Source organism: Anastrepha ludens, chromosome 4 (genome assembly GCF_028408465.1).
Source record: "Anastrepha ludens isolate Willacy chromosome 4, idAnaLude1.1, whole genome shotgun sequence".
In the NCBI taxonomy this organism is placed as follows: domain Eukaryota; kingdom Metazoa; phylum Arthropoda; class Insecta; order Diptera; family Tephritidae; genus Anastrepha; species Anastrepha ludens.
Genome location: NC_071500.1, coordinates 41,487,205 through 41,499,511, shown reverse-complemented (window position 1 = coordinate 41,499,511; position 12,307 = coordinate 41,487,205). Strand labels below are relative to the sequence as shown.

At 34.0% G+C, this 12,307-nt stretch overlaps 1 protein-coding gene across 2 annotated transcripts in view; it reads left to right on the top strand.

Moving 5' to 3' along the window:
- The window catches only part of LOC128862076 (SCY1-like protein 2), an 82,350-nt gene that overhangs the window by 17,774 nt on the left and 52,269 nt on the right, over nucleotides 1-12,307 (top strand). For both annotated transcript variants that reach the window (XM_054100488.1, XM_054100487.1), the window contains exons 5-8: nucleotides 408-528; nucleotides 1,309-1,404; nucleotides 4,481-4,626; nucleotides 9,332-9,462. In XM_054100488.1, the coding sequence (XP_053956463.1) occupies nucleotides 408-528; nucleotides 1,309-1,404; nucleotides 4,481-4,626; nucleotides 9,332-9,462 (494 nt within the window). The remainder of the gene's footprint in view (nucleotides 1-407; nucleotides 529-1,308; nucleotides 1,405-4,480; nucleotides 4,627-9,331; nucleotides 9,463-12,307) is intronic.

The window sequence follows — 12,307 nt, the reverse complement described above, 5'->3', positions numbered from 1 at the left end:
TCTTTCAGTCGCTCGATGATATTCAAATAATTTCTGTTGTTGTTACTGTTTTTGGACGTCCTTGACATGGATCGTCTTTAAGGCTTGTACGACCATCCTAATCTTATTAGCGTTTTCAAGTCGAAAACCAAACTTCTGAAAAACCCACCCTGTATAGCTGGACTATTTTCTTGTTATATTTATTTAAAGAATTAAATATCGGGCTGCAACCATTTCTCTGTAAGAAACCAACATTTCAAATGCATGTCCAATGAAAATATATTACATTTTCTACGTAACATTAGCACAAAGGTTAAAGGTTTTAGTACCTATATTTGTATATACATACATGCTTATGAGCATATAAGTGTATAATACATATATATTGACATCATTTTCTTTAATTTTCAATTTTCTCATTTACGCAGCTAGTGGAAGCTTTATCCTATTTACACTATTCGGGCCATGTTATTCATCGGAATGTGTGCCCATCATCAATATTGGTTACCAAACGTGGTACCTGGAAGCTGGCTGGCTTAGAATTTATTGGTGAGCGCTTTTATTTAAAATTTATCAATTTATTGGTTTTATTTACTCTCGCTTGTGCTGACCTAGTTTGAAAAATATAATTTGATAATAATTTTATTTTAACTTGTGCCTGGTAATATTTTAATATATACGTATTTATGGATTTATTATAACATGCACCATTTGCTGTCTCTAGCTAAAATTAGCCATATATTCTCTTTGTGTGGGAAAATCGATAGCGCAAATAATCAGACTTCCCTAACTTCAGTTAATTTCTATAGTAATAAAAGTAATTACAATTTTAGGGTTTCGAAGCTGTCCGCCGCATGTCCGTGCGCATGATAACTCGAGCAAAAATTAATATGTGTCAATTACCCTTTGTCCAAGTTAGTGTGGTATTAAAATTGGTCAATAACCACGCCAACCCATATAACTTGAATTTTCAAAAGAAAAAAATTTAATAATTCTGTTATAATTGAAGGAATTATTTAATACGAAAAATTATTTAATAATAAAACCAAAAAGGCATGCATTTCGATAACGGCTTAATAAAATTCGCCAAAACGTGGTGTACCTTTTCCTCCCAAACTTATTTCGATCCAACATAGGGCCACATTTTATATGGAACCTCCGCCGGTTTCATATTTTAAAGTATACCTCGCATTGCCTGTGAGTTTGATTTCAAATTTAAACCGTCAGCAAAAACTTAATTTTACTAAAACGAGCGCGGGTATATAAATTGCAGTCCGAACCAAATTTTGCACTTTCTTACTTGCTTTTATTTCTATATATTTTTAACAGAAAGAATGAATGAGACTGATGTAAATGAGTTAGTTCCTTGTCAACCTTGGAGTAACAGGGTATCGAAAATGGCTCAACCCAACTTGGATTTTATGGGTAAGTATATAATAATAATACTTATAACTATCACTAAGATAAAAGTAGGTGTTTGTTTGGTTCCTGTCCTACTCAAATAATTGCGCAGTCGATAATGGGATGGTATGGGACACCGTTTCTACAATTAGTTGCCTTGAACTTCCATTTGCACAGTGCAGAGTACATAACTTTAAAGAATTGAAAAAAAAGGTTGTCTGTAAAGTAGGTTTACTGACGATAGTTTAACGTGACAACGTCATAAGAAAATATTGATGGAATGGTTGCAATTTTCAAAACAAAATTTTAATTTTATTTGTTTGATAGATATTTTGTATGGATATAGAGGAGGAGGTAAATGGAATTACAATGGAATAGGTCAAGTTATATTACATTTACACAAACGTAAAAAATGACGAAACATTTATCAAATTCAGGAAAGATATCTTCAATTTCGATTGGGCATCAGACGTTAATAAGTCAACAACAATAAGAGGCACCATCATCGATTTGCCTTTTTCAAGACACTTTACACTCGAAATACTCCCTTTCATTTCCTACTTTTTCTATCATCGTCCTATTCTCAACAGAGAAATGGTTCATTACCATGCACACAGGAAGAAGGCACATGCAAATACAAGTATATGAATTTATATACAAATGCGCATATAATACATATACATACATATATACGCTCACTTAAGTAGGAGAGAGAAAGATGTCGAACGTTGCCGTTCGTTTGCTTTGTTCGTTCCGCGCTTTCGCTTGCAGTTCATTCAAGGTAACGGCAATGTGCACGGTAACGGCAAATGAACAAGGTAACGACAAATGTGCAAGGTAACGGCAAATGAGCAAGGTAACGACAAATGAGCAAGGTAACGACACATTTTTTCGTGCGTGCAGCCGGCTAAATCGAATTATAAGACGTTATCACGTCAAAATGTAGCACTACGGAGACGATTGTTTTCAAAAACTCCGATATTGTTCCTTTTTTTCCTTTGTTGTTTGAGAAAAGAACAGATGAACGCAATTTTGGCGATTCGCTGACACTCTCAACATTCTTGCTGCTTCCAGTAGAAAAAATGACTACCAATTCCTTTTCTAATTTGTTTTGAGACATCTTTAGGCGCTAAAAAATGCGGCAGACTGAGACTACGTTAAAAAATACCAACTGGCAGAGGCAAGTAAGCTTTAAATTTGGCCATTAAGTTTCGTGTTTGCACACATACAATTCAGCCTAGCCAATTAGTTTTTGACAGCTGAAAGAGTTTTGTTTTTTGGTGTGAGAAAAATGGCGAAAACCCTAATTTTAGAACTATTCGTTTATAATAAACATATTGAGTTTTCCTAATCAATACAATCGAGTTTTGATTGCAGTTTAGAAAGGATTACTTGCTTAGTTTTAAAAGTTTATGGAGGCAAAAGCAATTGCTCCTTGCAGCATTATAACAAAGGCAATGTAAAGTTCGATGTGGAAGCAGCGATGATAGAATACAAGATTTGGACATCTAAAGCGAAGTTGTGGGAGTACATTTGCCTGTTACGTCGCCGGCGTTTCGTCAGCACAATTGTCCGATTAATTTTACACGCATTTTTACGCTATTTCAATCAGTCATTGATCAGACCACAGATAATAAGGACTACAGATAATAAAGTGCGAAACTCTTTCATTTTATATGAGAGAAAACCCTTTTCATGCGGTGAATACAGATGTACGCAAGCGCTTAATTTTATTGTGCGACATTCGAAGTGAGTTTTTGTCCGACAACTCCGGATGAATGTGCTGGTGCATTATCGTTTTGAAACAACATCTTCTTTTTCGCCAATGCGGCCATGTCTTCTTCAATTTTTTGTGAAAGCGGTCTAATAACTCACTGTATATAGTAATGTCCAGTGATCTTTCTTTATTCGTATCCCAAAACTCGTCGGCATGACCTTTCCGATGGGACTGTCTTCGCCTTCTTTGGAGCAGATTCACTGGGAGAAATCCATTGTTTTGATTGTTGCTTAGTTTCTGGTGTGTAAGGATGGATCCAGGTTTCATCAACGGTGACAACTCGGCGCACAAATTCCTTCAGATCTCGCTTAAATTGCTCCAAACACTGCTTCAAAGTTAACAGCCGCATCCGCTTGTTGGCCAACAACGTTTTTATCATCAACTTAAATATTAATTGGCATTCCGGTCGACACACCTACGGCCTCTGTTACTTTGCGCTCTTTCGTTCGTCGATCAGCGAGAATCATGCCGTCATTAAAAACAGATGTTCGCCCACGTTTAAATTCGTTGAACCAATATCTAACCGTGGTCATAGACAGCTTTCAGCTTTGCTTTTATCTCCACCAAGAACAAAAAGCGAAGTACCGAACGATTCTGCGAAAATCACGAAACAGGTCTTATTCGAATAGCTGCCAAATCCTTACTAACCTATCAATTAGTCTGAAAATTGTTTTGCCGTCGGTGCTAACACCAACTTCTCTCAGAAACGCCCTCTGTCATCAAACACGTGTACTTATTGAACCGCCCTCGCAAATAAACACATCAAAGCTGGAGTGTAGCTGCCTTAAATTGCATTTGTTTGTAAAATTGTGAATTATGCCAGTTTTATGAGGTATAACCATACTCGCTTGCTGTGAATCTTGCTCGATAACTTCGTTGTTGCTTTCGCTCGCAAATTTTTCGTAAAGTTAGTCCAGCAGAGTCGCTGTATCTCAGAGAAGTGGCGAATAGAAGAGGCCTAAACGTATTGCCAATTAGATTTGGTAAATAAAGTGAGTTCAAATTAAGGCTTAAATCCCTGAAATATTCTAAATTTCCATTTAGGCGTGTATCTAAGTACCATAGTCCATATTCTGACCGATTTTCTGTCGATATAATTTTAAGTTTAAAGAACAAGAATCCCTTCATATATGTACGGCCGAACTCTGTTGATCGATTCCCCTCGGTGTCACTAATTTCTATTAAAATGCTTAAAAGTAAATACAAATGTTTCAATTGCCAGAAACATGCCAACAATTATGAAATAATTTATACTAAAATGCTTATAACCTACAATGTTGACTTAAATTATATTACATTTGTATTTCCTTTTTCCTTACCCAGCTCCCGAGACTCAATTATCTTCGAAGGGCAGCCTACTTAGTGATATGTTTTCATTGGGTTTGGTAATATGTGCCGTCTTCAACAATGGACGTCCGCTTATACAAGCCGGTAATATAGTTTCAAATTATATGAAGCAGTTGGAAACGGTAAGTAGCTTAATTTATTTTCTTTTTAATACACTGTAATATTTTAAAAACGCATACATGTTTATACATATTTGAATAGCAAAAAAATATAGTAGGAGTAGACTTATATTTATGGTGATGCATTCATTTATCTTGCGTTGTCTTCTTAAACTATTTTGCTAGAAACAAATTTGATTGCTTTTCATTCGATAACTTTATTTGCAACTCAAGCTCAACATCATACTTTTTCTATGCACTCATATACATAGTAGACAACAAACTTCTACACCTTTGCAGCTTCTATTCAGTAAAATTCACTTCACAGATGCTATTCATCTTTCTAGCAAACACCTATCCCGAGCAGTGCGCCACTTATATACAGATGCAATCAACAATTTTCTTCAAAACCTAATTAGATTTCTAACTTCATTTATTTAAAGTAAAAAACAAAAAAAAGCTAGCATTAAGTAATAAATACAGGCTCAAAACTCAGAACTCGTAACACATAAACTGTGCACAGTCTGTCTAATAAATGTGTAGCCGGTAAAATTCAAACTTAGAGTTCCGTTATAAAAAAAATTTAAGCGTTGCTAAATAGGCGTATCCTTTGCGCAATACCCGTTGTGCAATTTGTTACTTTTGTGAGAAATTTAGAAGACGTACGTTGTTTTTACAAAATGAGCTCTCCCCTAAAGGAATGCAAATATCACGTGCAAACTATTTGAAGAAATGGAAGACTTCATAAATAAATTGGTGCAATGGTATAGCGAAGTTAAAAATGTTAATGATTTCCCCAGAGGAGGCGAAAAAAATTATTTACAAAATGTGAACTATCAATGGGTCGCACACAATTTGAATTCAAACAAGCTATTGGAACGCGCGTAGCGATGTTCGGCCTTCAAGTTCTAGTACAAAACGGTAAAAATGTTCGGAGGGTTATCTTTATATGCTTCTCTGACTATGAAAAGGCTTTTGATTTGGTACTGCCACAAAGCTATTTGACATTGTAAGATATTGATGAAAAATAAATAAGGTGCATTTTCAACTCGTATTTGGGCCAAACTGCGAACGCGAGACTACAAAAGGATGTGAGAAGTGATGTTGCATTCAAAAGGGCAGTTCACCAAGGATGTGTTTTACACTAATGGCCTTTAATTTATAGTCGGAATATATTTTATATTATATGTGAAGAAGCTTAGGAATAAAATTCAAATAATAAATAATATACGATTTGCCGGTGACTTCACAATATTGGCTCACAAAATTAATCTCCTGCAATATCTCGTTAAAGAAGTCAGCGAAAAAAGTCTGCAATACGGCCTTAGTATTAACACCAAAACAACCAAATTCAACAAATCACCGATTCAAACATATATGTATGAATTATAAAGGGTGGTTAAATTTTAAGGGCCGATGTTGAATATGAACGACACCTAAAGTCAAGTTTCTTTCTGCATTTTGTTTGACATTTTTCAATCTGAAACTAACTCAATTTGAACCATGGAAAGATACACAATCGAGAAACGCGCTAAAGTTATTCAATTGGCCGCCAAGATCATGTGATTTGACACCGTCGGGCTTCTTTCTTTGGGGTTATTTGAAAGAAAAGGTGTACGTCGATAAGCCAGCAACAATTCAAGAGCTAAAGGATGAGATAATTCGGCACATTAACGGCATAGAACCTCAATTATACCTTAGCGTCATCGAAAATTTGGACCATCGGATGGAGGTGTGCCGAAGGCGGTGCGGCTATTTGGCCGATATTTTGTTCTATAAGTAATTGAGTCCTACCAAAATTAGCATATTAAAGAGAAATGACAATAATTTCTTAAAACATTGTATTTTATTCAAAATCAACACCGGCTCTTGAAACTTAACCACCATTTATACATCGAATACTAGCTTTAACCCGCTGCCCCGCTCGCGTAGGAGTAGTTTTGAGGGATTTAGGATATGTACCTATATAAAAGAATTACAAACAATCATTTCATAGAAAATATTTTTTTATTAATAACCATAATATTATATTACAATACCCGGCATCCGTTGCTATGCCTCGTTGAATAAAATCAAAACAACCAATCAGAAAAATATCAAGCAAAATTATTTTTATTAATTTTCTATCTCAAACCGTTTTTGAACTTGGCATTTGGGTCATAGTTGAACAGCTTATGCGGATTATGAAGTCTAGAGTGTGCTATAAATAGTGGGAAATAGGAAAAAGTAAGATTTTTTAAGGGAGTTCCATCATAAAAACATGCCTATAACCTTCATTGGGTGAAAATATGAATGTATAAAATTTCTTACGTCATTTGGTGTTGTTCACGTGGATTTTACTAATAAAAAAATTATCTACAAACCAGTTCATATTTTGTCAGCAATAGTGCCAAATGCTAATAGTGCAAAGTATCTAGGCATGACTTTAGATGTAAAGCTCAAGTGGAAAGAGCACGTGAAAATCAAAGCTGCTGAGCTGAATCTAAAGACGCAAAAACTCCAATGGCTAATTGGCAGAAACTCTGAGCTATCAACTCAAAATAAACTCCTCATATACAACCAAGTGTTAAAGCCGGTGTGCACCTATGGTCTTCAATTATGGGGATGTACTGCAAAGACCAACATCGACATTATACAGCGCCTCCAAAATAGAGTAATCAGGGGAATCGTTAAAGCTCCCTGGCACGTGCGTAATGAAGATCTGCACAAGGATTTAAATTTAAAAACCGTCTCAGACACAGCCAATTTCTGTGCAGTTAAGCATGCTGAAAAATTAAAAAAACACATTAACGCAGAAGGTTCCGTACTAAGCGATGAAGCAACTGTAAAAAGAAGATTGAAAAGAAAGAAACCTCAAGACTTAGTTGTCAATATTGTTTAAGCTACTTCAAATTGTGAAATGAAAATTACTTATTAGTTTTATACTAGGTGTAATCTTTATGGAATGTAAATAAAAATTTATAACATTTCAATAAAAAAAACAAAACAAAAAAAAATTGGTGTTGTCGTTTCGTAGTGATGCGCGGACAACGTACAGATATTAACCTTTATAGTATAGATGTCACCTGCTACTGTGCTTATGGGAAACATTTCGCTCCCATACAAATGCTGACGCTATGTCTGCAAAGGTGCGCGTATTGGAAGTTACCTGTGGCAAGAACAACAAAAATATCAATTTCATTCGCTGCCGCATTCACTATCAATAAAATAAGCTTGAGTTTAGGCTTAGTTTTTAGTCTTTTGCCAGAATCTAACGAGTAAAATCAATAAAATTAAAAATTGTAACTGTTTTGAAACAAATCAATTCGTTATAATCGTTAGAAAAGACAAGAAAATTAGTAAAGAAAAGAAAATATGGATGGATAGGGCATACTCTGATGAACTGAGATTTATATCTAATTAGAAATATAAATGTTTGGAAAACTTTTGTTGAATCCTTTAGTTCCTAAAAGGGTATGGAATAATAATAATAAAAAATCGTTATATATTGTATGATAAGTTATTTGACAATCCGATCCAAAGAGTATCGCGATGTAAGTATTTAGATATTGGAATTGGCTTAGCGGAACATGGACAAATAACAGATGAATTTGCTGTCGGATTAGAGCAGCGAGAGAAGTTTTCTTCAATTTCAGAAAATTTCTTTCCAGTAAAAGTTTGAACAGGATTTTACGTCTTTGGTACCTGAAATGTTACGTTTGGTTTGTTTTAATGTAAGGTGTGTAACACCAAAAGGTACGAGTATGAATAAATGAGTGGTATTTGAGTGTTATCAGTTAGTAACAGAGAAGTCTTTACAAAACTTAGAAAAGATAGAGAGCTTTTATTAACGATAAAGCCCACAAAACCTCTTATTTTGGTCATATTAGGCGTGGTCCTAAATACGAGTTGTTGCAACTGATTATCCAAGGTAACATCGAAGGCAAACGAGGAATCGGAAGAAAGTTACATAACGTAAGAGAGCAGACAGGATTAAGGACAGTTGGTTGAAGCACCCCGAAGCAGAGGCAATTACCACAATATCATATCTCATATTTTGTAATTTGGTTTAATAAAATACAATTGTAGCAATATCACTTTAATTTTTCTGATTTATTTATTTTCAAAGTTCCATCGCTCTTATCGAAAAACCCTTAGCAAGTAAAGCCCAAATTAATTTCTTTTCATGACATTTGATTTTGTCATATTTTGATCTGAAGTGGAGTTACAGTAATTGTGAAATTTATATTTTATGAATTTTATTCAGCCTTTGCTTTATGTTTAGTTTCCATTACCTTGTTGTTGTTAATTGTAATTTGTAAGGATATGTTTTCAAATATCAATTCCAATGAGTTTGAAAGATGGCTATAAATACTTCATACTTCAATTAGTAAAACTAGCTTCCTCCAAGAAGTTGTTTTTAATTCCATTGATATGTGTTTATTTATGTATGGATGTATGTATGTCTACCAAACACATTTGAAAGTGAAGTGTGCAGAAAAGTTCTATGAACACTTCATCCATTTAAAGTTTACTTTTACAAAGTTTGCTCTCACACGGATACTAAACTAAATTTAAATTACTTAGCTTGTTTTTTAGAATTTAAGCTTTAGCAGCAATCAATACTTTCATTCAATAATTCAGTATCAATGGTGATTGATATTATATTATATTTCAAACTCATTCAATGCAATAACTGTGAAAAATATGTAATTCAAAAACTTTACTTCATATAATGGAATTATTTTAGCTGGAGGAGTCTGTGCAGAAAATGCTGCCGCGAGTACCGGTACCACTACAGGAGGCCACCTCACGTTTGGTTAGTAAAGATGCTACTGCCAGGCCGACGGCGCAACTGCTTCAACTGATTAAGTACTTTATGTAAGTAAGAATGATAAGCAATTGCGCAAAAATATAACTATTATTTACTTGCATGCACTATACATAATATTTTGCCATAAACCATATAGGCTTTATTTTATTCGAAAATTGGATACATATCTTTCCCATCGCCATGCAAATTTTTGATGCCGTGGTTCCACTTGCCGTCGAACTTTTTGTTAATTTTTTTAAAACCCAATTATGTAATCGTATTGAGCTAAGTCTCTACTGTACATATGTATGCCCAAGCTATGTGACGTTTAACACTAGATATACCAACGGGGCAGAATAACAAGTTTAAAAAGGATTTCCTAAATTTTAATTTAAGCTCTAGTGTTTGATGTAGTTATCTGAAAAGTATTATTTATTTATATCCGATAATTATATAAAATTTGTCTATTTACTAATGTTACTTTTATTGAGATCGGTATGTGGTATACCTACACATACCAACTGGTCGAAATGGCCGGTGAACTGATAAAGCATGAATCCCGAGGAAGACCACAAAGAAGTATAGTTTTGAAAGCAAAACATTTAATTCAAGGAAAAGATAACATCGATTTTTCTTTGATAATAAGAAATATATTATAATAACACTTGGACTGAAAAGTCCCAGATCTAACACATAGATGAAACTAGTTTTGTTGCATTCACCACTTTTTCTGTTATTACTAATCTTAAAAAGACAGGTTTTAAAATTTCGTGATATTCTATTCATTAGTTCGTGAGTTATTGCGCTAAGAGTGATGCTACTTAAGGTATTTTCAAAACAATGGATCAAAAAGAATTTCGTGTTTTAATTTTGCACTGCTTTTGGATGGGGAAAAATACCGTTCAAGCAAAGCAATGGCTTGAAAAGTTTTATGGGGACTCCGCTCTATCAGAAACAAACGTGGTCCTAGAGACATTGGTGATGCACAACGCAGCGGACGTCCAAATGCGGCGGTAAAACCAGAAAACATATAAAAAATCCACAAAATCGTTTTATCGGAAAGTGAAGTTACGAAAGTCAGCTGCCATCGTAAAGATATCAGACGAAAGGCTTTATATTGCATGAGTATTTGACTATAAGAAAGTTCTGTTCAAAGTGGCTGCCGCCTATACCAAAAACAGTCAAAAAAAGTTAGTAAAAACAATGGAAAAACTACATGAATTGAACTTCGAATCCAGATTTAGCTTCCAGCGATTACTGGTTGTTCGCAGACCTATAAATCTGTTCGTCCGTAAGAAATTTCGCTCAAATGAAGAGGTTATCGTTGAAACTGATTTGTTTTTTAGGCAAAAGATAAATCGTTCTACAAAAATGGTATTGAAATGTTAGAGTGGCGCTAGAATGATTGCGTTGTTCTTGATGGAAATTACGTGGATGAATAAAGCTAATTTTAAGCAAAAACAAGTGTTTTGAGCAAAAAAAGGCCCGGGATTTTTCAGCACATATTCTATATAATAAGAAATTCACAAAAATGAAAGCTTCTATCATACAATTCTTGGGGAAAAGTAGCTTCTATAAGAAGACAAATTTTACTAACTTTTAACAGTTTTATATAGACGTAGTGCCTATGAGACCAAACATTTCTTTTGTAGTTTTTTACTTGTGGTCATAAAAACGGGGACTTAAGTTTTTAGACAAACGATGACTAGGAAAGATTTCGCGGATATCTTGCAATTAGCAAATATGAAAAAAAAAACGAAATTAAAAACTGAAAATCGACAAATTCGCCCTAATTTCAAAATTTTGGAATCCTTTCACTAAAAATTGTCAAATTTGGTATGTGCCAGGAGAAAATACTGCTGTTGATGAACAATTATTTCTCACTAAAGCCAAGTGCAAAGTTCAACCAATATATGCCGCATAAACCGATTAAATTTGGAATTAAATTTTTGATCGCAACGGGTTTGGCAAGTAAATATTTAATAGAGTAAGTAAATGCGTTTCTATACTTAGGCAAAAATGGAAATAAACCAGCATCATATCTTCGGGTAAGTTTTTTGTCCTAAAACTAATTGAGCCATTTATTGATTGGGGTAGAAAGTGACAACTAATGTTTTTTTTTACATGCAATCGCTCGTTTCAAAAGTTTTGGAAATAAATACGAATTTAGTTAGAACTATTTATTCAAATAGAAAGGGTTACCAAAGATTTCCGAACAAAAAAGAGATTAATTGCCTAAATTTTCAAACTTACTTTACAAATTTAATATTTGCACGATAACGATGTACAAAGATAAGTAAAATAATACAGCAATAATATTTAGCTTAGAGCTACTTCCCCAAAAATTAAACAAACCCGAAAAAAACTTCCTGAAATCATTTCATTTTACAACCGCACCAAATTTAGTGTAGATACAACGGACCAAATGTCTAAAAAATACAGTGTTAAGTCAGGATCTCAGAGATGGCCTTTAAAAGTATTTTTTAATATCGTCGACATGGCGGGGAATAATTCTTGGATTCTGTACAAATAACTCACGGGAACAAATATTGCCAGAAAGGAATTCTTTTTTCAATTAGCAGATGAACTTTCTACTGAATATCAAGATTCATTCGAACCAAAAAACCTGAATGGACTACTGATGGCAGATTAAACAGAAAATTTTACAAAAAAATGCTGTCAAATTGGATTTGCAGCGAAAATAAAGCCACACATATGTATGTATCTGTGTTGGTTTTAAAAAATATGTTTGTGGGAAATGTGCATTAAACAAAATTTCAGTTCGCTTAAATTGTGCTAATAAAAGCTATAAATCAAATTACTATTAGTTAAATTTAGTATAAAGTTCTATGAATAAAAAGTGCGTGTAGCGTAGTATACATAACAGAAGTGAAACTTTCAAGGCAGACAAAG